Source organism: Egretta garzetta, unplaced genomic scaffold (assembly GCF_000687185.1).
Source record: "Egretta garzetta isolate BGI_Z169 unplaced genomic scaffold, ASM68718v1 scaffold130, whole genome shotgun sequence".
Classification (NCBI taxonomy): domain Eukaryota; kingdom Metazoa; phylum Chordata; class Aves; order Pelecaniformes; family Ardeidae; genus Egretta; species Egretta garzetta.
Genome location: NW_009258284.1, coordinates 500,600 through 526,265, shown reverse-complemented (window position 1 = coordinate 526,265; position 25,666 = coordinate 500,600). Strand labels below are relative to the sequence as shown.

The following is a 25,666-nucleotide window of genomic DNA, read 5'->3' as shown; positions in this document are numbered from 1 at the left end:
CCGATGGCTCCAAGCTGCTTGCTCTACCCTTAGACAATAACCCCTGGGTGGTTCTGTACCAGCTACGATAGCGAGGTAAGCCTTTCAATGTGCACACAGTGAGGAGCACTTTTCACCTTCTATGAAGTGTGAAATGAATTGAATAATTAAGTTTTTAATGAAAAGCTGCTTCTCTGGTCTAGCTTTGACAAACACCATCTTGCTTAAAATTGCTATCACTGACACCAGCTGTATGAGCCTAAATGAAACAGTACAAAGCTAGTTTCAAGCCTATTTTAATAACAGTTTAACATTAGCTGATTCCTAAATGGAAATAGAAGGTGATTTACAATCACTTATCGTACACAGAGCTTCCTTGTTACTGGAGTTACAAATTACAGAGCCCATTCTGCAGTTCCAGTCAGCTGAGCTCCTACAGGAGCATCATGCCAAATTCACACTTATCCTCAACAATCCTGCCGTTCTCAGCACAGCAACCTGTGAAATACTGATCTTGATGCCAAAGTCTTTAGTTTCAAATGCATTTCACAACAGATATGGGATGAAACACACCCCAAGTGATCTTTCTCCTATAAATTATAAGTTTAAAAGTGCAATTTTCATTTAAACTACAAAAAATTGATGGTGACTATGCAGCAATAGAGAGCTAAGAGTTCCTTTAGCAAGAGACCCATAATTATCTTTAAGGAAATATTTATACTCATTATTCACATGGGAGTGCTTGGAGCACTGTGGTCTCATTTACAGCAGATCGTTTCAGCTTTCTTCATCACTCACTTCTTGTTTTGTGTCTTCCTTTTCTCACGAGTGGTTGATTTTATGATCAGTAATGGTCTTTTTAGGACTTTGAGAAGCAGATGCTGGGGACTGCATAGACACCTAACAGGAAGGCATCAGAGAGCTTCAAAATAAGTCAAAGCTTGGGTATCTGACAGGCATCACAGGACAACTTCAGACCTGGAAAAGGTCAAAATGCTTAGAAATAGAATGGAGGTGGAGGAAGAAAAAAAGATTGCTAAGAAAACCAGACAGATAAAAGCACCTGACAGGAATGTCTGAAGAAGCCACCACTCACTGTGAGCTGGACATATCAATGTTTTTATGCTATTTTAACCCCTCTTTCTTGAATTGCTTTTTCCACTTTGTTTATAAGCAAGAATCCCTTGAGCCTGTGTGGTGTCGCCTACACCAGTCATTGAGGATGAGACTGGAATGCCAAGTCCAGCCGGACTTGCTGGAATAGACGAGCTGTATTCCAGGGCTCAGTTGAAAGCTGAGGAAATCAAACTATATCACCTGAGAGAAGAAAAAGCACAAAGTCTCATTCCCAATGGAGTGCTAATAGGAAAAAAAAGGGGAGGAAAACCAGATGAGGTGCTTAGGGACATGGTTTAGTGGTGGGATGGCAGGGTTAGGTTAAAGGTTGGACTTGATGATCTCAAAGGTCTTTTCCAACCAAAGTGATTCTATGATTCTATGATTCTATGATCTCGGCACCGTAATACCACAAGCCAGCTTACAAGACTAGGGAGGTGTGGAAGAGTCTCGGTTTCTGTTATTTATGTTTAGTTATCAAGTGCCTGCCTACACTGATTGGTGAAACTGCCACCCTTTAAATATTGGTTTTTATCTCTTTTTTTTTTTTTTTCTTTTTATATCTATTTATATACTGGAAGTGAACAAACCTATGCAGCGAGTAGACTTCCTAATGCATAGAGTCTGTAGCTACAGTTCCCTCCATTTGTGGAAGACGTTCTGTGATTGCACTGTGTAGCCAAATTTAATGAACATGTCTATAAAGCGCAGAGATACTCGACTTCAAGGTAGACAATGTAGCGTGCCATGCCTTTCCTTTCTGAGGAGCCCTGCCCGATCCAGTTAAAGATTAATATCATAAAACAGCCTTCAGGGAGAAATTTTGTCTGCCTTCCCTCACCTAATCCGCAGCATATTTTAAACTCTGTGGATAAAATACTACATGCATCTGGCAGCTAACGTGGAACTTCAGGGCAGAAATTATGGCTCCATAAAAAAGTTGGGATGTCTGGCTGATTCTGGAAATGCTAAGGAGTTTCTGAAAGGTACACAGGTGATAGAGCAGGTATAAAACAATGATTTACTGTGACAGTCCTGTGCATCAAGCAGAAACAGAAGACATAAAAGAAACAGATTACAAGTTCTTGTTCTGTTGCTTTCTTGAAAAACTATGAACAGCAGAGAAGGCATCTATTTCAGTCACAGCCAAGATCAAAGAAGATTTCTGCAATGCAAAAACGGAGCAGTCACTTAGAAATACAATGGTATTTATCTTCTTCAAACAACATCTTCAGCTTAGAGACTGTTCTCTAAACCCCCCATCCCTCATAACGAAAGCTGTAAAAGCCCACTTCTGTGTATCATTCTGTCTCAAAATGTGGTCTGGTTTTCGTTCTGTTTCACTTTGCAGTACACCTGCTGGAATTAAGTGATCGAGTGACTATTAAGCAGTACATCCACAGAAGAACATGACTTGTCTGCCTAGTATTTCATGTCACTGTGCTCTTTCTGAATTCAATTCTTTTTCATGCCTCTTCAGCTGTAGGTAGAGGTGTGCTCATGAATTTCAGCATTCTCCAAAAGCACAAAAATCCAGATATTCCAAGTCACCAATGAGCAGCTCCTTAAAAGTGTTCAATGTCCACACTTGTACAGGGTGGCCAGCCACATATAATTTCTGCAATCTCAGGGGTTGAACAAATTAACTGTCTACAGTGCAGAAACATGTAGAATTAGTGAATGACTTTTTTAAAAGAAACTACCCTGTTGAACTTCTTCATCACACTTGCTTTCTACAACTTAAGCCTTCCCAGGGTGAAAGACTATCAGCCTATTTCATCCTTGGGCCATCAGGCTAAAAGTGTCACCAATGTAAAGGTGGTGCCCAAGTAAAGGTGCTTACAAATATTGTTGGCTGCTGCTATTTGAGCATTTACTGCTGGTTGTCATTCCTGAGTTGCATGAAGTATTGCTCCAGGCAGTGAATATATTCTGACATGCCATTCTGGTCAGAGCTATTAAAAACAAGGCTATCAATGCGTCATATGTTAACATTAACTCAGTTAACTCGGATGACCTCTTTGGTAGTTGAGCAGTATTTAATTTATTCTCCCTCCTGCCTGCAAGTGGAGTAGGTGGAAACATAGAACAGAATACTGGTATTTACCTCTCTTAATTTCTTAATACCACAGTTTTTCACAGCTTGCTTGTATTGCTGCCCTCTGCTCGCTTTACAGGATTTTTATCTGTTGGAGATCTGCTGCATCAACATTATCTTCCCTGAGGATATGCATCATGTTGGAATTTATCTAAAGCCTTCTCAATGTCAACAAAGAAACACAGAGAGAAATCTGTTCGTACTAACGTACAATATCTCAGGTTTAGGATTGCTTACTTTATTCTGATTCCTGAACATAAAATGATTACAGGCTGACTTGTATCTTTTTTCTCAGTGCACTGCTGTATGTTCCATAAAGAATTTAAACTATTTTAAGGGCATTGAACGTTTATCAAATGTATAGCTTGGCGTCAATCACAGTTTATGGCATTAGCAATTGTTATATAAAAATGAAGAGTTTTGAAGCTTTCAAAGCATCCTGTGTGTAATTGGTTAGAAAGTTTAAACTACTTTGTTTTGAAATATTAACCGACTATAGCATTTCACCTGTAATATCGCCCTCCTCCCGTGCTCTTTCATGCTCTTTACTTTCTAGGCTCCATGTCAGAATTATCAGACCCTCTCTATGAGTGTCTGTCCTCAGGTTTGTGAGAAGAATAATTTTAAAGCTCTGTCCTGTATTCTTGCCTGTCTTTCCAGAGTATTTTTTTATATGTAGCACACTTTGGTGGTTTAAATTAACTAAATGACTAACCCCCTTTTATTCTTCAGAAATTTCCTGGTGCTTTAGATAGTTTTTTTTTTGCTCCCTTGCACTTCTGGTTTGTTGTGCAATTTTCTTAATTCCTTTCTTCTCCTATCTTTCTCTCATAGTTTCTATAGCTTTCAGGATCCCTTCTGTAATCAGTTTTTAGCTTAGTGTTATATCTTTTCACCTCCTCCCACAATGAGGTGGTTTTGTACACCAGACTTCTGAAATGCCTTCAGTTTTCCTCTGTTCTTCCTGTCTTCTAATCATTGACTCTCTCCTTTGAAGTCTGTTCCTCATGTTTGCCTTATTGTTATTTTGAATCTACCTACAAAAATTTGAAATATTTTCTATTTAACATTCTTTCAAGCTTAACCTCAGCTAGAGAATCTGTTGATTCTCACATGTAGAATGAAGTTTTGATATTGATTTCCTGCAGGACCGGCTTTTGTGTTCAGCTGGGGTGATGCTGAAACCAGACATTCCAGATAACAGCATCATGTCCGTTGCAAATTCAATCAACCTGTTTTCCCTTTTGCTCTTAAATACAAAGGCAGGAATTCCCAATTACACTCTCCATCCTTTATATTCCAGCATTAGGACTAAGATCAAATTCTCCCAGCCTTTCCTCTCTTTGCCTGCTTCACCCCTAGATTTATAAGAACCATTCCTTACATATTCTTGGAAATCTTCCAAAGGGCATGAAAGATTAAAATTCAGAGTCCAGATGGCAAGGTGTGTAATCATATGCAGATCATCTTCCCAAAGTACTAATGGCCAGGCTTTTTTTCTTCTTTTTTTTTAATTTCTCCAAACCCTGTGTAATGTCTTTATTCACCTTAAAGTATCATATCATAACATTTTGTAGTTCTACACATTTCATCTAACAGAATTCCATACCAGTATGTTTTCAAGTGTTTACTCTCCCCCAGTGTTTCTGGAAGCCATCTGATTTTACAATTAATGTTTAAACCCCATGTGGTAATCTTCAATTTAAGGGTGCCCCGCTATCTTTTGCATATCTGATTTTACAGAAGGCAATCACTAACTCACATTAATTTCAACAGATGGATGATTAACCCAAAATTGGAAAGTTAAAAATCATATAAGTAAGTAAATTAACATTTTCCTTAGAGTTTTATATATCCTTGAAGCATCTAACAAGTTTCAGTACGGAAGAAATTTAAAAGAACTTTTGCATAATTATGGAATTCCACTATAAAAAAAAAGATATTAAAAAAGTTAAAGATGTAAATCGGGGAATTAAAGGAGAAGAAAATTCAGTGTTAAGATGTTTCATCTTATCCTCTAAATGCCTGTTAAGTTTTCTAGCACTGGTGAAACACCACCACTTCCTCTGCTGCCATTCTCAGATATAGCTGAACCATTTCAACTGAAGCTTCCCAAATGATTCAGCTTGAGGCAGACACTCAAAAATCAATCCCAATGTTTTAAATTTGGCAAAGGTACAAGCATTTAAGAAGAGGATCTCATACCAGTAAATGCTTGGCAATCTGAACTAGAGGCATCTTTATTCACCCGAGCTATAACAACCTCCCTGATCAGGTCCAAGCAGCTGTTTCTGAGAAGCCGCTGTATAGCATTGCAGTCTTGGCTGCACTTCAGTATGACCGCTATCAGCTCCCTGGTGTAACTTTATTTAAATGGAGTTACAAACCCTTCATTCAGAATTTACTTGGCCTAACAAAGAGGGAAAAATTCATGAGATTGACGTATAGGATTTGTGTGATTACCCACACATTTAAGAAATTGAAGGCTTCAAGAAGAACATATATTAAAACGAGAAAGCTGTAAGCAGCATTGTTTATTGCAGAATAAAAGCCCTAAAATGGTTTACTATAGCTTCCTAACAACCATTTGCTTTTAATCATTACCATATTAAAATACTGAGCAGGAAATGTCGTTAGAATAAATTTTGAATTGGTCATGGAAATAAATAAATGGAATTAATTTGTTATTTGCAGATTTCCTCTGTGAAAAATACTGCTTGGCGAGATTATACCTCACACATAAAAGGAATGCTGAAAAATGAGCTTGACATTGGTATGCAAGGTGCAGAATAAAAAATACGCAGGGAGGGAGTTTTGTCCACTAATTAAGAGGCGCGGATTCTAACAAGATTCCTGGAGACTGGCACTCCTTGCATAAATCACTTGAATAAATGCTTTCAAACGAGGGCATCTCAAGTTGATATGCCCGATCTGGATTTAATTTTGAAGTTGGCTGCATACCAGCTGAAGGATCCCTACAACAGGATTCACAAGGGGAGTTGTCAGGGGTGACCTTTCGAGTGATGCTGCTCTCCCTTCTGCCCCCAACAGCAGCAGGGACAGCCCCAAAGCTGAGGAGAACCTGCTCTTGCCAGCGTTATGCTCCAGGCTTTGGCCTCATGTGGTTCACTCAACACATGCACAGATGGGACGCCACCACGAAATCACCACGGAAAGTTTTAACATATAAAAAGAGCAATAAGAAAGCGATTAAAAGGGAGGCTGGATCTAAATCAAAACTCAGGAGGCCTCTGAGATGGCCTTGACACAGCGTCTGGCACACACTGACCCCCCCCATCACAGATCATCATAGCTGACTGCGGATGATAACTTTTGACGTGTTATTTAAAAGGTAGAACTGTCAGGGCAGCTGTTCTTATCTCATGTTTTAAATCAAGAAAAAAGAGCCTCTCCATGACTTTATAATACAAGCAATAAACAACAAGCGCATGAGTTTTCTCAGGTATTTTGACAGGAGCTGGAACGCTCACCTCTATTAAGTGAGGGTAAGACACAACTTCTTCTGCTTCATACAATTGATTTTCTGTATTTAAAGCTCTTATCTTCCTAACTGGAGAATTGTCATTTTTGTCAAGACAGTTATACTGTTTGGATTAAGCCTAACAGGGCTCTTCTGATTTTAAATGTATTTTCCATGCTATAAACAACAACAAACCAACCTTCCAAAAATGGCTTTTACATAGAGCTCATTTGGGATTAATCTTTTACGGTGTGCTAAATAAAGAATAAAAAAAAAATCATCTTGTTATGTCACTCCACAATTGCAAAGGCATTTTTGAATTTTGGAACTTGAACTGTCAGTTAAAAATAAGGATCATTTTGTTATTTTTGTGCAGTGTATCACTTTGTTGATGCTGTTGGCAAATTTCTGCACTTCCAGAATGCTTAGCATTTAGCTCAGTGACATAAGCTTCACATATGAATTCCTATAATTGCTTTTAGCTAAATTCTACATATGGATAGCTTCCTCAAAGGCTTGAAATAGAGCAAAAACGTAGTCCTTTTAGGGGAATGAAATGTAGAGGATGTATGTGGATTCTGATGACTTCCTAGGATGTTTCATTCAAGATGCTGTATGAAGATGGAGGAAGGTAGTTCACAAGGTTTTGACAGTGTATGGAGCAATCTGTTCGGTATCTTTGTTTTAAATGTATGGGATGCAAATATAAATGCACTACGATGTCCTCCATTCCAGCACTGCAGCTATAATTACAGATTATTCCTTTTGGCGTGGTATGATTTACCTCTGTTTCACACTGAATGGTTTTTATGTTCCTAATCATGAAATTAGCTCAGTTGTTTTAATTGCAAATCCTTCTTTAAGGTTAACTACTATGAGAGACAACAAATATTCAACCATGCGGCATCGTGTAGCACTGAATCATGTTTGCAGCCAGCACAGCCCAAAGTAAGAGTCTCGACTGAGTATCTTTTAGTTTATCATGGAAATCTATCCGTAGCTATAGCAACTCTGACCATCTGCACGTGAATGTCAATTCCATAACTTCCTCAGTATGTTTATTAGAAAAGCTGCAAAGAATTTACATTTTAAGGGCAAAGCAATCATTTTTAAGAGCTTCCCCTCTTGCACTTTGGGACACCGAGAGAGCAAGCAGCAGTTAGGGAACACCAAGAACGGAAAGTGCAGCGAACCACAACAGGTTGTACGCAACAAAGCCCAGATACACTCTGCATGGCCTGCGGAAACATTACATATAGTAAAACTGTGGTTGTAACCCTGAGTTAAAATCACATAGAGCATGCTGATTTTGCAAAATTGAAAAAACCCCAAACAATAAGACATTTACCTTCCACATCAAGGCACCTAGGTGGGCTATCTGACCAGATAAGGTTATACATGCACTCAAGGAACTCTGTCCCTTCTAGTTTATATCCAGGAAAGCATTGATAATACACCACTGTTCCTACGGGGAAGGAGGACTCGAACTCAGATATGTTAATGTAACTATGAGGAAGAACCAATGGCCTCAGGCAACCTGCAAATTAAGAAGAGGGAGGTATCTTTTATTATAAGGTGCTTATCTCAGACATCTTCACACATCTTGGTTATAATTCCCAAATTGAGGAATGCAATACTTTTCATCTTCTCTATCATGAACAGCATGCCTGCCCCATCTCCCTCCGATACATATGCCTCGTTAGCCTGCTTCAAACCCTTCAATTGTTTAGCCCACACGCCTTGCTAGCGTGGGATTCACTCTCAGCAGATCCAGGCAAGGTTTACTGAAAATGACAGCATTTTGTTTCACAAACATTCACTGCTTTAGCAGATGGCAATTTCTTTTTGAGGTAGAATCTTTAACAAAATAAAGATTGTCATTTATATCAACCATGAGCTTTATTCCTCCTCTTAAAACTGACAGGCATGTAAACCATCTTTAATATTAAAACTGCTCCTGTGACAAAATGCAACAACTGTAAAAGATTTGGAGGCAGAATTAATGATTTTGAAATTCCAGTTTGAGGAGGTCTAAAGGGACATGACTTCCTATGAGCAGTCCCATGATAAACACTGAACAACATCTCAGATTCGGTTATCAAAAATTTAAGGTACCTGTTATCACCATAAATTGTACTTGTAGTCAGAGACTACGTTCTGCTTCTGGAATTAGTTCTGAAGGATTTGTACCATGGATGGTACTGAGCTGCTACATGGTCACCAACCATACTTGGTGCAAGAAAGAGCAGTGGTTTTAATAGATGACATGACTTCACAACATGTCATTCACATACATTCAAAGTCTGTTTTGAGCTGGTATTTAGGTAAGAGTTTGTGCTAGAGGAAAAAAATAATTCCCCATGGCCTTAGAAATGACCCTCTGGGTAATATTTAATACTGTTGATTTTTTAATTTGCAGTAATGTGGAGGAAAGATGATTAGTAATCAGGGAATGAAAAACAATATTATAAAGTTATGAGACTAACAGGAGCTGCATTATGGCAATCCATAAATAGGTCTCTTGCCACTACTAAGAATTTGTGAAGGATGTTCATAGGACTCTCATAATTTTAAGCCTGAGGGGGAAACTAAAATCAGTCTGAGAACTTCTTGTAAGATGCTGGCATCTAAAAGAAAAAGTCTCGGCAGCATTTCAAGACCCTTGCAGTGGTCTGTGGAAGGAGAGGGATGAAAAAAAAGAAAAAGCTTGAAAGGTTTTTACAGCATGCTGTACTATCAGAGCAATGGTTTTGATAGCTATTTTACTAGCTGGTTATCTTCCTGCTCAAATAAAGCTTCAAGCATCCTATCTACGGGCTACTGCTCATACCCCTGATCGAGTACACCCCACACATAACACATCAGTTCCTGCAAACCAAGCAGCCCACTGAGCAGGACGATAGAAGCATCCTCCAGTGGGACAGAAAGAGGGAGCAAGACAGAGATTTACTTGAATTTGTATGAGAGCCAAGTGTTTGTGAAAATCCCTAGGTCTCCAAACACCTCAAGCTGCTTGAAAACTTCATTTTGACTTTTTTTTTGCTAAGTCATTCACATCATTCCAGATCAGTAATTATCATTATTATCTCGTGGCAAAAAGAGTTTGAGGTTGGGTTTTTATACGCTCTGCAATCCTTTCCCACTGCTCTCCCAGAAAAAAAGTCATCTTTGTGTCATGAGACTCCCCCGCCTGTTGTAATCAAAGGGCCATAGAAATGTAACTGACAGCTCACCTAGTGCAAGCAGACAAGCGCCTTTGATATTACTAGTGCTTGACATAGCAAAAAGAAAATTCTGGAGTCAATTTTGGGACAGGTTTATAGAATTTGGCAAAATATGGCAGATATGTGAAATCTGAGTTGCCTATTCCCTACCCGTGTGGCCGTTACAGCACTTTGCTCTTGTTCAATTGATTTCATAACTTTTATTAGCACTGTTTTATTTTTAATTTTTTTAAAAAACCAGTTAATATTGAATGTTGAGTAGCAGCAATTGATTGTGTTTCACAGTATAAATACAGCAACAGAAGAAAGTAACAAGCCAAGGGGTTCTTGGGGTAGTTTGGCTTACCCAGTTAATACTGGCTCTCACAAAATTTCCACCTGCATCTTTAGCAATACAGTACCTACAAATTAATCTTATGAGCATTCACCTCACTTAGCTGCAAGAGTCTTAATCTACCTTAATTAGATGTGAGGTGCACCCGCTCCCAAAATGGGCTGTGTACTTCATACTGCCACACACCGTTGCTGCTAAGATACCCTGAAATTAGTGTCCACTTTGAAAGCTCCCCTTTTCTGTTGGCCCTCTTCAGATACACTGAGCTAGCCCTGTAAGCTGCCTAGATTTCTACATGCCTGTACCACAGTCTATGACAAGACCTTGAGACACGGTTTGGTGTGCCCCAAACTGAGGGTCCTAGCCATGGAGACCCATACAAACTAAGCTCCTATGACTTCACACCCTGGCACCCATCAATCTCATAATTTTACAGCAGAAACGCCAAGCCCTGACTTTTGTGTCTGACCCTGCCACTGTCACTGCCGAGAAGTGTCCCAGCTCCCCCGCCTGCCTGCCCCGACTCTGCAAACTGATGTGACGGTGTCTGTGCCTAAAGAGAACCGTCAGCTGAAGGAGACGACAGGGGTGGTTGAGGTAAGTTAACACTAACCCAGTCTTCTCCTTAGCACAGATAGTTATAATCTCTCGATGCTGTTCAGCTGGTTAAGCTTGTTACCAAGATGTGAACTGGATAAAACCAAGTCAATGGTACTAACACACGCGTGTTAGAAACGTTAAAGGTAATAGCAGCCCAGGGTTGCTGAATTTCCATTCACTGAAGCTGGCTTACCCCCGGCCATTTCTCACAGTCTTAAGTAAAGCTGGGATCCCACACTAGGGGGGCTAGTTCTAGAGCTAATGGCGTTTCTGGCCAAAATCATTCCTTTGCACACCCTGAATTTTCAGTCAATACATATGGGTTTAATGGACTGTCAGCCCGATCAACAACTCTGCTGAAAACTCCAATAGAAGAACAGGTTCCAGCTTCTCTCCTCTACCCCTGCCCACTGCAAAAGGCAAAGACAGGTAAATAGCAGTCAGAAGCTTAAATCTTTCCAGAAATTCACTGGTGCAAAAATGTCAGTTGCCCATCAGATCTTTTGCTGAACTTCTGGCTGATTTAATCCCCCCCCCCTTTTTTTTTAATGCAATGTATTTGTGTCAGATTTTAGACTAGCAAACAAAAAGCAATATTTGAAGTAGTATTTTAAGTATGGATGTGTTCAGAAAGCGGCATCTTCTTTCTTGCACTGAGCAACAGGGAAGAGAAATGAAAAAATCTTAGTAGCAGCACTATTCAAATACTGTACAGTGGGACTTAGCAGGACACTGACATCCTTACAACTGTAGAAAAAAATATTGGCAAACTATCACAAGGCGCATGAGCTATAAAACAGGAGGTGCTGGTGTACTAAACCTTGACAAATGGGCAGATTATCCCATGTTCCATCGTCTTGACAGATTGAAACCATGTTGTCTAAGTCAGGGTAACGGATCTGGAATCCTTCATGACAGCTGATTATTAACTTATCGCCAGTCCTGTATGTCTTGTTATGAATCTCTGCATCTTCAACATGTGGAACAAGGCAATCTGTGACTTCATGAAAAAAAAAATAGTAACTTCATTAAAAAAACATGGCTAGCTATTCAGTAATCAAGCTCTTAAGCAAAAGTTACCAGTTCAAGTAAGCGCTCTGCTTAAACCGTTTGGAAAATACACGCATTTCAGTAAATATGTCCTTTCCCTAGTTAACCATCGGTTATAAAGTCTGTAGCACTGTAGTAGAAGCTGATGTGCTAGAATAATGGATCATTCCCCCAGACTTTTTTAAACAAACAAAATTAAGAGCATTTAGGAAGACTGGTTTTAGTTTTGTCCTTCCATTCATCATGTGTGCAAATTACACCGCACAGTCTGACTATCCCAAAGTCCCACGTGAAGGCAGACTCTTCGACAGCACCAAGGACAGGACAAAAGAAAAGATAAAATACAGACATGGCATGAGGAACACAGAAAAACTGCAGGTTTTTGCAGAGAGACAGATGAAAATCAGGTACATTTACAAGGGTTTATCCAGCCCCATTCCACAGAGTTCATTATGAGAATGTCTTCGGTTTCAACGCATTGATTCTGTTTTAAATAAGATAATTTTATGTGCCTGGATTCATATGCTTTTGGAGGGTGTGTTTTTTAAGGCCCTAAGCAGCATCTCAAGTGCTTGCAGAAGACTCTCAACAAGGGAAATGACTGCAAACCTCCAGTGATAGACAGGCATGGGCTTTATTACCTGTCTGTGATAACTTGGATCAGGCAGCCTTATATCTCACTGTACATACCAGTGCCAAAGACACCAAATAATAAAATAAACCCCAGAGGACTAAAAAATGAAAGATGTTGTGGAAAGTGGAAGGAAAGGGTGAGGCAGGCTAAAAATCCCTCTGCTAATACTGTATAATTATGAGACAATCCAAGAGGATATGAAGGAATAGTCCAGGTGACTCAAAGTTCATCCTCCTCATAAACGCAAAGTGAGATTAAACAGAAGAGAGGAAAAGATTAAATATTGGGAAAATAGAATCAAAATTATCTGTTTGTCTGCCAGAGATGATGATAAAAGTTTCCAGGCATCAAAACCCACAGAGTATTTGAAATAAAAGCAAGACAGTAAAAATATTATAAGCTTGTTTTATGCTGGTTTTTTTCCAACACTTCTACCACAAGAGACACTCATCTTCATTTAGGAATGCAATATTTATTTAAAAAAAAAAAGTTTCAGAAGTCCCTTGAGAGTTGCATAAAAGAGCAAGTTTCTGCCATTTTCATGGTTAATTCTCACTAAAGAGGAAGAGGCAACTCTAAATTTGTATTTAGCAATTAATTGTGAACACTCACAAAGTAAAGCAGTAGCAACAGCTTGCTCGTTTGCTTAGAAGCACAACTAGAAGCAAGATAAACTGTCATTTAGCATAGCACACGCAAACTGCTAAGAGCAAATGTATTTCGTAATGTATTCCCTTATTTAGGCAAACTAGGGGATCTATCATTCTCAGACTCCATCACTGAATTTTACTAATATGAAGTGGAGGAGTGTTGCTTACCCAGTTAAAACATATTTCCCTTTGTAACTTCCCATGATATGGATGTTCTCTAAAATACTCTGTACTTTGCTAACCCTGAGTATGGCCCCTGGACATAGAATTAGTCAAACATTCTCCCGTTTCTCTTGTTGCTTTTAGCTCCTTGGCTGCAAATACTCTGTACTTTGCTAACCTTGAGTATGGCCCCTGGACATAGAATTAGTCAAACATTCTCCCATTTCTCATGTTGCTTTTAGCTTCTTGGCTGCGGCCGCAGGTACCTCCTGCTGCCTGTAAGAGGAGGGGCTGGCAGCCGGCCAGGCGGTCTGAGAACCCACAGCAAGACATTTTATTAGAATTTATTCATGTATAAATGCCCAAGTCGGGGAGGATGCGTACCCTAACAGAAGGTTACAAAAATTTGCTGGGCTGAGGATGCAAACATCACCTTCAAAGACTGGACAATCTTCTCTCCCTCTCTCCCTGGCAAGTTAATCAGCAGAGGAGACAGCAGAGGATGCCCCGTAAGAAATGCCTGACACTAAGCCCTGACTGCTGTCACGAAGAGGCTGCCCTGGGCACCCCTAAGGATGGGATGAGATAGATGGGGATCCTCTTCCGCAGCCAGGCGGGAGAGGCTGGAGATGGATGCCAGAAGATAATGTCAATGAACGACTCACTCTCTTGGCCTAACAGCTTTCTGTTGCTATACAAATAAAAGAGGTGTGTATACATACACTGCAATAAAATATGAGATTTCACTTTCAAAGCGGGGGAAATTGATTCTGTAACAATGATCTATTACAGCGACTTCATCCCCATTATTCCGAGTAACAGCTATAGATTGAATCATTTTAATCGGCTAGATGTTGGCAGAGAACAGTGATAAGTTGTTCACGGTACCATCCTTTGCCTGCGACATCCTGGCTGACTTTGATAACAGGCCTATTATGAGTGCCGGCTAAACACGAGACCAATGGACCACAGGATTACAGCTCTTTTCCCTGATGCCTTGCGAGCAAATGCTTTCCCACTGGCTGCATTTGTATTGTTTAGCACTTAGCCAGGCGTAGATTGCAGTAGCCACCTCTCTGCAAACAACTGGATTAGCTGGCACAAATTCTGCTTGGAAAAGCCGAGAATAAGTGACTGAATTTTAAAATGTCCTGTCCTAGAAAATAAACTGCTTTATTCTAAGTACTCTTCAGCAAATCCGTGGAAGCTGCTAAACCATTTAGGGGAATATACGGTCTTTAACCAGCATCGAACAGCAATAGCTATGACTTACACTCTTTTCTGGCAGTTTTACATGATCTGCTTATATCTACCGAGTGAATATTAAAAGGGGCCAGCCAAAAGAATGCCCTGGTTAGGAACATGTTTCTTATCTTGCAGAGGCCCGACAGCCTGCCAGGTAAAGGAGCTCATCTTGACCCAACTTTCATGAAGACGCAGCTTTGTCCATTAGGAGTTCTTGGCTTTAGCAAACCAAGTATGTCCCCCATCACAGGAAGATTGGTCTGAAGCGTAGAATTTGTTAAATGCTATAGTTAATAGCGCTTTAGTTTATGTGCAAACCACACATCATCTCTCAGAACTGCTTCTTCTAGGCCATGGGGAAGGAGGACCACCCTTCCTCCTCCCAAGAGCACCTGGACCTTAAAGACACCTCATAAGGAAGGTGTGACCTGGACACTATGGAGATAGCCACACCACCCATGGGTACCAGCTGGCTTGGCTTGGCTTGTATCCATTGCAGGGGAACTCTCACCCTCCAAAAACTGTCCCTGGTCCACGCTAATCCAGAAGGTGCTTGTAGGAATTGCTCTAAACATTCTATGATTCTATGATTCTATGAACTCTCACCGACCAAAAACTGTCCCTGGTCCACGCTAATCCAGACGGTGCTTGTAGGAATTGCCTAGGGACTACTACTTGACGTTGGCCAAAACTGTGACGGGGACCTTTCTAACATTACAACAGTATGTGCCACTGAAGAGCAGTGCCCTGGCCCGTGCTCTGGCACTGGTTTCTTTACTAGTCTGTATGTAAACTCAAATGCAAAGGTCCAGTGCTCCTATGTATCTCACTGTGGAACAGTCTCTGAATTAGTCTTGACTACATCTAGCCACAACACTGACAGGCTGGAATCGAGAGGAACGGGGAGAAAGGTTGGAACATGATGAAGAATGGGTTGAATGCAGAGGCAGCTCATCTGGACCCTGTGCTCTTAAAAGTAAACATTTAAGATCGATACCATCTCTTGGTTTTTACTAGTATTAAATCCATAGTACTGTGTTAGTAAGATAGTTCTGTGGATGGCAAGCACAGTATTTCAGTACATGTTAAATAACACCTTCTGTTTATTGTCTTTGCTTGTATTACAACAGCGCGCTGAGACTTCGCCTAAGATGTGTAGCCATTGTGATAAGCACAGGTTACCAACATCATGTAGTGCTTGGAACCAGGCTTAAGGATCGGCAAACACTGGGGCAAGCCAGATAAGAGATGCAGAAATAAAAATATTTCAGTCATCTCACAGACCCAGGGACAAAGGCAAAGAGAAATGAGTGCTAAATGTCATAGAGGAAAACTGTAGCCAAACTGTGTCCTAGTCCACTACTTTTACTGCAGGTTTATCATCCCTGTCACTGGGAGAATGAGGCACGGAGGACATCTCGAAGGCGGCTGCCTGAAGAAGCACTGGGAGAGAAGGGCACAGCTCTTTGCTTGGTTGCCATCCCCACGTACACAGTAAATTGAGATGCAATCTCATAGGAAAGAGGTAGCATTTGTTCCAAGTAGGGCAACAGCCTCAGCAGCCACATTATCACAGTGGGGGAAGATTAGATTAAAGTGTGAACAACATGACATATTGCTCTTAAACAGTAAATACAAAATTCCTACCTTAGAGCTTTGGTATTTATGCGCATAACCGTATTAGAATTGATGGAAGTTACAGTCACAACACGCTGTAGATCAACATGAGAACATAACTCTAAGCACACAGATTTTTGACAGGGCATTTATTGGGCACCTAGTCATGCAACTTCATTCTCATACTGACACTTAAAATCTCCTGCCTCTTAACGAGAAATGACAGACCTATAAAACCAAACTGATTGGATGAAGAGCTCCAGGCGAATGTATTAGTTTTAAAATCAATTACATTCTGAAACAGGTTGCTTTGCTTCCTTTGGTAAATAGTGTTCATTTGATTATTGAGACTGTTCTAGTAAACACATAATGACAATTAAATGTACATAACATACAGACATAAAATTATATGTAACCATCCTTAGTTGAATCCAAACTTCAGAGATTAACTTCAAATGAGCTGCAGTGTTGAGTGTTTTGACTGTTCAAGCTCAGCTGGCAACATCTGACATTTAGGTGTCCTGGATGAGAGGCGGGTGGGTATAGCATACGACAGCAAACACAGCAGTCAGCCCTGCCTTAAATGGGTAAATGCAATATGAAGTTCATTTTGCCTTGTGATAGCTAACGATGCAATGGTAAAACATTAACTTCTTACTTCTCCAGCAGTTGCTACAAATTTCAAATTTCTTTTTATATATAATTTCTGCTATATTCTGATATACAGAATTTCCTCAATGAGGGCTTTTACGTATGTCATTAGACAGCTGAGAATTACAAACCCTGTTGTAATTCCTCCTTAACTGCTCTCCAGATGTGCCACGCTCCTACACTACCCACCTCCCTGTCGTGCTCCTCTCTCCTGATTCTGCTCCCAGTACACAAAAGGATGACTCTAAAAAGCACTTAAGCAAATGCTTAGGTCTCATGGATCACCACTGAACCTTGGCTTAGTATTTCTTCTGAATCAGTGCTTGTATTGTGCATTGGAAAGAAGAATTAATTGTCATCTGTTTTTTTTTTTCCTATTGCTAAACCCTAGGATTGTTTTCATAATACCCGAGGTATTATTATACCGTTAATCAGGAAAGTACTTAAGCACTTGCTTCACTAAATCCTAAATCAGGGTCCTACTCTTCGGTCCAAATAATAGAAAGCATTTTTGCGTATGCCTAATTTTGAGCACAGAACTTTTAACAAGACTAATCACATAATTACAGTTATGCTCAAGCTTAAGTGCTTTGCTTGATCAGAGCATTGCCTTGCAATCCTTTTCAAGTGTTCTGTCCTGTAAAGTAATGATTATCTCTTAAGCCTCTGTTGTCACATCATCCATCACGTTCTCATCTTCCAATTTCTTTCTTTTTTAAAAACACCCGGCTCAAGGGTTGATCACACTGACATTGGTGGCAGTTTTGCTGCTCGTGGTATCGTGATCAGAAAATTCCTCCACAGATTTCCACTGGACTGGGGGGCCTGGGAAGAGGTTTGAATATTCAATAAAACATGCTAATGCTTATTTTAATGACTGCAGTGGATGATACAGGTACTATTCAAAGATGCACATCAAAATTCCTAGAAGCTACCTGCGGAAGTTAAGAAAACAGATTTTCCAAGCATTATAGCTTCTTCTGGTAGCTCAAACACCCAGTTTAGACATATGCTGCTGTCACTCTACATGCAGGGGGGGTGGGCTAGATGACCTCTAAAGGTCCCTTCCAACCCAAAGCATTCTATGATTCTATGATTCTACATGTATTTTTTCTTAAATAACCATGAGATGAGAGACAAGGGCATTTACAGAAGGTGGCTGTAACAGGAGAGGGCACAGATTTCATACATATGTGACTTCTAAAGGCATCAAGTTGTTTCTCTGAAGCTGCCCCGCACCGTCATTATGGCCAGGTGTTATTGGCCCCCATTTCCTTTACATTCTACCCATCAGCTGTCGGCTCAGTGCATACCCCGAGATGGCTCGAGACTGTCCCCCTCACGGCTCCGCAGCCTCACACGTGTCCAGGAGTCTGTATTTTACCAAGACCTCTCCTGCCAACAGGGCAGCTACCTGAAAGACCATGGACTAACTTACCAGCTGCCTCTGGCTACTCCCTCCGCTGCCTCATGCACCGCTTTCACACAGACCACTGCTCAGGGTTGTTCCCTTCAGGTGTATCTCCTGAGCATGGTCCTCCCAGGCCTGGCTTTGCTCCCGTTGTGGCACATCCCCTCATACGCCCCTGTTCTGCCAGAGGATTCTCACACCCACCCGCCCATCAGCATAAACGAGTACTTGTAGTTTTTATACACACTGAGTGATGCATGATCCTATGTGGTAAGTGTGTGTGTGAGCCACATAAGTCTTCAACTACTTTTGAAGTCCATGTATTTATCAGATTTTAAATGATGGAAGGCATCCTGAAGTAGAATTTATCTTGCTCCACCTTGAAGACAACAAGGCAATGGCTAATGACTTCAGCAGAGAAGTCACAACGCTAAACTGATTTAGCTAACACTTTTCATGTCTCTTGATTTTAATAGCTCTGTTGGCCAAAAATAAATTTTAAAAGAGAACAAGTTATAGTTTTAATATACTTGGTGAAATAAATTGTTTGTGCTGCTTAGATGTATTTTTGGCCAAAATTTACATTTATATTCAAATTAATCCTGCCTCTATCTAACTCCTAGAAGAAGAAAGTAATTTAATGCCCTAATTATTTAAAACCAAATACAATTTCAAAACTCCAATATAATAAAAATAAATTGGTTTATGCTGTAATAGTCTGCATTATCTCAAAGTAAACTTCTAGTGTGACTTTAAACTTCTACAGTCCAGGAGTATTTGATTTTCCTACTTGAATCATGCACACGTCATAAAATATAATTGTTTAAAACTCCTGATTGGCAGCAGCAGTAGCATTGGAAATTCGTTATATTTTCCTACTAAGCTATTACAGAAAGGAGTATTAAGTGGACAGCTTTAATAAGGAGCTACAATCAGTTTACTGATACCGGAGGTTGTTTTTTCTCTCTGCATTGATTTGTAACCAGGAAAAAGGAGAAATATATAATCCCTTTTCCTTCAGATCTCTTTATGTCCCTTTCAACGCATGCGCGCACACATGGCCTCTCACAGTGTAACTTTAACTGACACATGGGGTTTGTGGGTGGTATGGATGGGAAACTAAAGTACGTGCCAAGTAAGATGCAGTGAAATGGATGCCAGTCTTTTGTGCTGTGTGCTGAGACACAGGAACATGGTACATGGACAAGTGAGAAGAACTGACACTGGTAAAGTGCTTTAAGAAAACTGACTTACCTTCTTGTAGGCACACAGGTTTATCACTTGGTTTCCAGCTCAGGGAGCCATTAAAGTGTCTCACGCACAGTTTTTTTGAAGTACCATTAAGCCTGTATCCTTCTTGGCAATGAAACCGGACTACCACGCTTTCAAAGAAAACACCTGCACTGGGTGTCTTGTATCCATGTTCAGGAGCTCCAGGATCAGCACATGCATGTAGGTCATCAAACCCTATGTCAGACAAAGATACAATCAAACTGTGGTCATTTACTCCTCGTGCAGCCCTAGGCGTGCTTTTTCTAGGTTTTTCCACTTGACATGTAATTTTCCCGGGGGCCTCACACCATCCAGTAATGACCACTAGCAACCCCACTTGGGTACCAGACTCAGGAGAGGACCAACCTCCAGCTACAGCAGAAATACCCAGGTGACAGAAACACTCCCATCCTGTCGTGCAGCGACTGAGGAAGCAGTCAATCACACGCCTCAGTAGCTGACCTGTATAAAAATAAAGCACTTGACCCAACCAACCTACCTGTGGGAGTTGCACAGTAATGTATCTGTAATTACTCTGGGGGACGATGGGATTTTGGAGGTCTGGTACAGTCACTGGAAAGAATAATAATGGGTCAGAAGCCCAGAGGAAGAGGAAACAAAGAAAAGGGCATGAACCCAAACTGCCATCCAAAGACATAGTCAATAAACCAGCAGATGAGCTCCTAGGTACAGGCAGATTAATGAGCTGGGAGGGAGCTCTACCACAGGGAAAAGGGGCACTGGATGTGTCCCTGTTGGATATATGTGATCCCCCTACCACGTTGGCTTGGTGGCCCTACCGAATTCTTAAAACGCTGTTACAGGAGCCATGTATTACTGCGCTGACGCCAGAAGGGAGTTTGCAAAGCCCTCTACTTCCACAAAATTAACTGTAAAATAACAAACAAAAACCCGACAGTTGCAATCATAAAATGTGACTGTTTATCACTTTATCAAACTCATTGCGATGTCATTTGCATAAACTGAAGCTTTTTTTTTTCTTCTTTTACTGCAAAGCAACAAAGGTTTAGTGCAGTGCCGAGCAAGCACTGCATGCTGAAAGAGCAAACAGCTTTGCAACGGGAACAGCAGGGGGGCAATTAATGCCGGTGGGAGGGATGCCTGGAAAATTTGAAAATCATCGCACTGTAGCTTTAATGTTTGGAGTTTAAAAGAGTAGTATCAGAGAGCCTCAGCTACTTCCTCCAGGATAAGTGTGAAGTGCCGCCGTGGTGCAGTCAGAGAGAAGAAAGATATTACAGTAGAAGACACTTCAAAATAAATCCCCGTTTCCCCAGGCCAAATCATTCCCTCCACCGAAGGGCTCGGTGTGATGCTGTAGCAGCCAGACGGGGAGCGCTGGAGGTGGTAAAAGGGCTCTTGCAGTTGATGACTGAATTTCTCCCTTCAACCCCCTGGCTGAAGGCTGCCCCCGCTAGCAGAGGCAGGGTACGCCGTGGTGTCACCAGAGACAAATCCATTTTCCCAGCTCCATACACGGCTGATTTTATGCGAGTCCAGGTCACTGTGCTGAGCTCCCCCACCAAGCTCCAACTTCCATGAGGTGACCTGATGGCCAGAACCCAGCCCAAAAAACTACGTGCCACGCGTGCCAGAGCCATCGCCTACCCTCAGCCTCTGCCCCCCTGCAGTGCTCCCATACCCAGGGCGCTTCACAAAAAGAGATTTCACTCCTGTCCCCTCTTTGCACTGCTGGAGCAGCACAAGAGCAGCAGAGCATCTGCTCTTACGTGGTTTTACTCCTCCGTCCAGTGAAGATTATCGTGAGAACTGAAGGCTCAGCACAGTAGCCAAGTCAAACACATCTCTGAACTTCAGGCCCACTCGTTGGCCGCACAGCTCAAGACCTCCAGTGCCAATTGCCCAAGACTCTCTATCGTTGCTAACACGACAAACAAGGAGAACTACAGGCATTATGTGCATGGGATTCCACACGGTAGGCAATACTTAATAACAGAGAAGGGCTGTCCATTTTTACTGGAGATTAAAAAGCAGCTTCTTATGCTTCAGGCAGCAAACCCACATCCTTCAATAAAGTCAGTGATTATCTTAATTATTTTCCATTAAGCCAAGGGATAACATGACATTTACCTCAATTCTGTTACTTCGGTAATCTCAGAATTTGCAGTCAGCCAAGGAATATTATAACCCACCTTGAAATATGTGTCCTTTCTTACTAGCTGCATCAGGGAAAAGTACACAACCGCCTACTACTATGCCTCTGCAACAACAGAAAAAAGAAAGGTGCTGAGGTCACATATAAATTGCCTGGTAAAAAAAAATGAACCAAGCTCATTTCTCAGTTTTCATTAAGGCAAATATGCAAAGTTAGAGATTTTGGGACCGTCAGCACAAAACCCAACACAGAAGGCAAGAATGTTTTTTTTCCCTGGTGCAGCCTCATTCTGTGACCCCACTGCCACTTTTCTGGTGATCTTTCACAAGCCAAGATTTCCATTCCTCCTAGGGATCATTTTGCAGTAAGTTGGTCTCTTAGGTTCTTTATCTCGGGCGCAGTTTGTGAGCAGACAAATCTATCCCCAAGGGGAATTCCCAAGGAGGAACTGGAACATGAATGGAAAAATTGAATTATGTACCCTCTAGTTTCTACAAAGCCAGCAGCCAGCTGTTATTCAGCTACTGAATAGGAGATGACACACGGAATCAGCACAGGATCACTGCTTCCATGCAGCATTTCCATGGCTTGTTCCTGAAGCAAGGAGGAAGGAAAAAGCCTCAGGGAATAGCCAGGTAGGCGGATTGCACATGAAATATGGTAACTTCTCACAGTAACATCATAAAGGCAAAGCAAACAAAACCCCAGCCCCATCTTTTCACCACAGATATCAACAGCAGACTTGGCCCAAATCTTAGTCCTACTGAACTCAGCGGAAGCCACTTGCATGGCCAGCTTCTTCTTGAAGATGCGTATGATCCAGGCACAAAGTGGTGAAGCCGGAGCTGTGCCTCCTCCTCCTGTGCTTTGGCTGAGAAGGAGGCAAGGACGTGTGTGAGGGAGATACAGCGAGGCTGGCCGCTGCGCTGGGGATCTCCCGCTGCACAGAGAGGTGTGTTGAACTGTGAAAAAAAACACCCACAGGTGTTTTGAGCTGAGAAGGAGGCAAGGACGTGTGTGAGGGAGATACAGCGAGGCTGGCCGCTGCGCTGGGGATCTCCCGCTGCACAGAGAGGTGTGTTGAACTGTGAAAAAAAAACACCCACAGGTGTTTTGAAGGGGCCATTACAATCTAGAGAAGCCAGGAACCACTCTGATTTTCACCAGGGTCGCTCCTGTCTTGGACAAGAGGTGTGCTTGAGTACTTGGACAGTTTATTTAGCAGAGAGCTAGGTCCATCAGTCTTTTCCAATTTAAGTATGAAACTTCTGGTACAATATTGAAGAACAACAATGCTGCAACATCCCTGAGAATTGCCATCTTCCTTATGTCCTTAATGATATCAGACTTGGACTCTTTGCATAATAATGCTTCTCATATAATCTCATCTAGTTAAGCTCCACCTTATCAAAAATGAGTAAATGCAGGTCTTCAATGAAATACAGCTTGGTAAATTAAGTCTTTTTTTTCTCATGATCTTTAGTTTCTTTCCCTTTTCAAAGCTACGCATTTAAGAGCAGCTCCTCAAAGTTGTGGTACAGTATTTTTATAACAGCAGGAGTAATCTCACATTACAGATGGGACATCTTTTGCTTTGGTCCCTTTAGAACCTGATGAAACCAGCCAAAACAGTTTTCAGCCAGAGCCACAAGATAATTCTTTGGAAGGAACTATAAAAGTTACATAAATGAGAAAGCCAATCTTTTGGTTATAATAGAAAGGCGTTATCCTGCAGGAAAGAGTAGATCAGATAAGATAAAAAATAACTTAGAACTACAATGGATTCTGTTTCTTTATAAACCCTTCAACGAGTCTTTGGGGAAAAGAATGAAATTTTACTTTGACTACTTTTTCTCATGGGTAGAAAAAGGGAAGGGGGAATCGTCAGTACCTACTAGTAAAAACTATACAACACACTTGTCAAATAAAGCAGTGAATTTTCATGTCACCTATATAGTAAAAATTTAGTAAGGTCAGCAGCCATCATCATAATCAACACTGCATCACTAGCAACAACTTTATGGGATGCTGTTGTATGGCTTTAACTCCCTAAAGTAAAGACTACACAATCACTGCTGGGACTGACTATTTCAGGAATCAAAATAGCTTAATATTTAGTCTAGGTTGCAGACTTTCTGTACCATGGCACCTTTAAGGGATGTTGTGTAAAATATAATGAACAACAATACCTTCTGATAAGGTTGATGAGTACCGAAGGTCATCATCACCAGTAAAACATGAAGTTGATACAGAATGTATTTTGGTTGTGGTATTTACCATGTTTCTACTGTTGGACCAACAGGAGGTCATCAGAAGATAGCAATGCTCTTATCCTGGATAAAACACAAGCAAGTTTACATGGGTTTCTATTTTACCTAAATTACCTGGAATGGTCAGTCAGATAAAAATGATGTCAGATTAATCAGAAGACTGAAAAATAAGCAATGCCCTCCTTGGGTTGTAAACCAAACCATTTTAATTCATTTGAATGGAATGTATTTCTAGAATTCTGCATTATATGTTCTCAAATATATAATGATTCATCTTGTCCCCGATGAAAAGCTTGAAATATCGAAAGCCAGGATAAAATTACATATTTGTGATGACAAGAATTCATGATAGCCACAACGGAACTTCAGACATGCCTGAAAAAAAAGGCAGGAGGAAGAATCCCTCAGCTCTTCCCAAACCTCCTTTAGCAGGAGGGTTGGACTAGATGATCTCCTGAGGTCCCTTCCAACCCTTGCCATTCTGTGATTCTCTATTTCTCCGCACCTTTTTCTCAGTTTCCTCTTTTGTTTTCCTTGTTTCCCTCTTCCCTCACCTCCATATCCTACGGCTCCTTGTAAATTCATGGTGCTGGTGCGGTGATTTCTAATCTAGATTTGAAGGACTTCTTTGCCTCTAAAACTGCTACGTAGCATTTCACCGACACGCTGCCGATGCACGTTAGCTCAGAAATGGCCGCGCTCATTCTCAAACAGAGACATCACTCTCATTCCCGTTTGTCACATACACACGGCCAAGGAAGAGCGCCACATAATGTGTAATAACATTAAAGATAGAGAGCGTTTTCAGTATTTGGCTTCAGTAGGGTGGAGAATACAGCAACACCTGCGTTGGGGTTCACTACATCGGCAAGTCCTTTCTATCTCTGTCGGAGGCAGAGGCTTTGCAGCCGGCGGCAGGACCGGGCTGCCTGCACGCACCATTTACAAGCAGTCTGTAAACACTGCAGGAGCAGGTTATCTTAGGCCAGCGCTCAGTAAAAAGCCGTATTAGGACTAAAGCAGAAGGGTCACAAGTGCAAACACACTGAGGGCTTGCTCGTCTCGTACAAAGGAAAAGTCATTTTCATCCCTTTAAGATTTTCCTGCCGTGTTTCTGTGAAAGCCACGCAGGCACAGCATTTTGTGCCTTTGGCTGTTTATGCTTCCTCGCTGCTGATGACATTAATTGAACTATCCGCGCACCCCTGTAAGAAGAAAGGGAAGGATGTGCTTCGATTAGCATCTAGCCTTGGAAGTGAAATGAAATTATAAACCTGTGATTTCATTAGTGAAATGCCTGCTAAAATCTAAACTCTCTTTAATCCCTTCAGGGTCACTAATGCTTCAAGCTTCCCTGAGACTTCAGCAGCTTTGTAAAACCCTGCCTTGTTTAAGATGTGAATCACAACCTCTCTCGCTATCCTTGCAGAACATACCCCCAGCTCCCAGCGCTGCTGGATATCCCTCCTCACTTGGCTGAGCCTTATCCAGGGCAGCCTAACAAGCCACTGGAAGAAAGGGAGAAGTTCAAATTACTTTGCAGGAGAAACAGAACAGCAAATAAGACCTCCAGGGGGTGGGTACTTTGCTTAAGCCACAAGCTGATCTATAAAATCAAGAACACCATTAAGCTTCATTTTCCTTCATATAACCCAAGAGTGTCATAGCAGAAAAATAAGAAAATCAGTGTGTAATGCATTTCACGAGCACCAAAACCACCCATCTGCAATAAAAA

At 41.2% G+C, this 25,666-nt stretch overlaps 1 protein-coding gene across 1 annotated transcript in view; it reads right to left on the bottom strand.

Moving 5' to 3' along the window:
• The window catches only part of SUSD4 (sushi domain containing 4), a 105,891-nt gene that overhangs the window by 10,597 nt on the left and 69,628 nt on the right, over positions 1–25,666 (bottom strand). Inside the window, exons 9-12 of the mRNA XM_009636913.2 lie at positions 21,699–21,766; positions 19,507–19,719; positions 11,653–11,832; positions 8,023–8,211 (exon numbers count right to left, since the gene is read on the bottom strand). Of these exons, the coding sequence (XP_009635208.1) occupies positions 8,023–8,211; positions 11,653–11,832; positions 19,507–19,719; positions 21,699–21,766 (650 nt within the window). The remainder of the gene's footprint in view (positions 1–8,022; positions 8,212–11,652; positions 11,833–19,506; positions 19,720–21,698; positions 21,767–25,666) is intronic.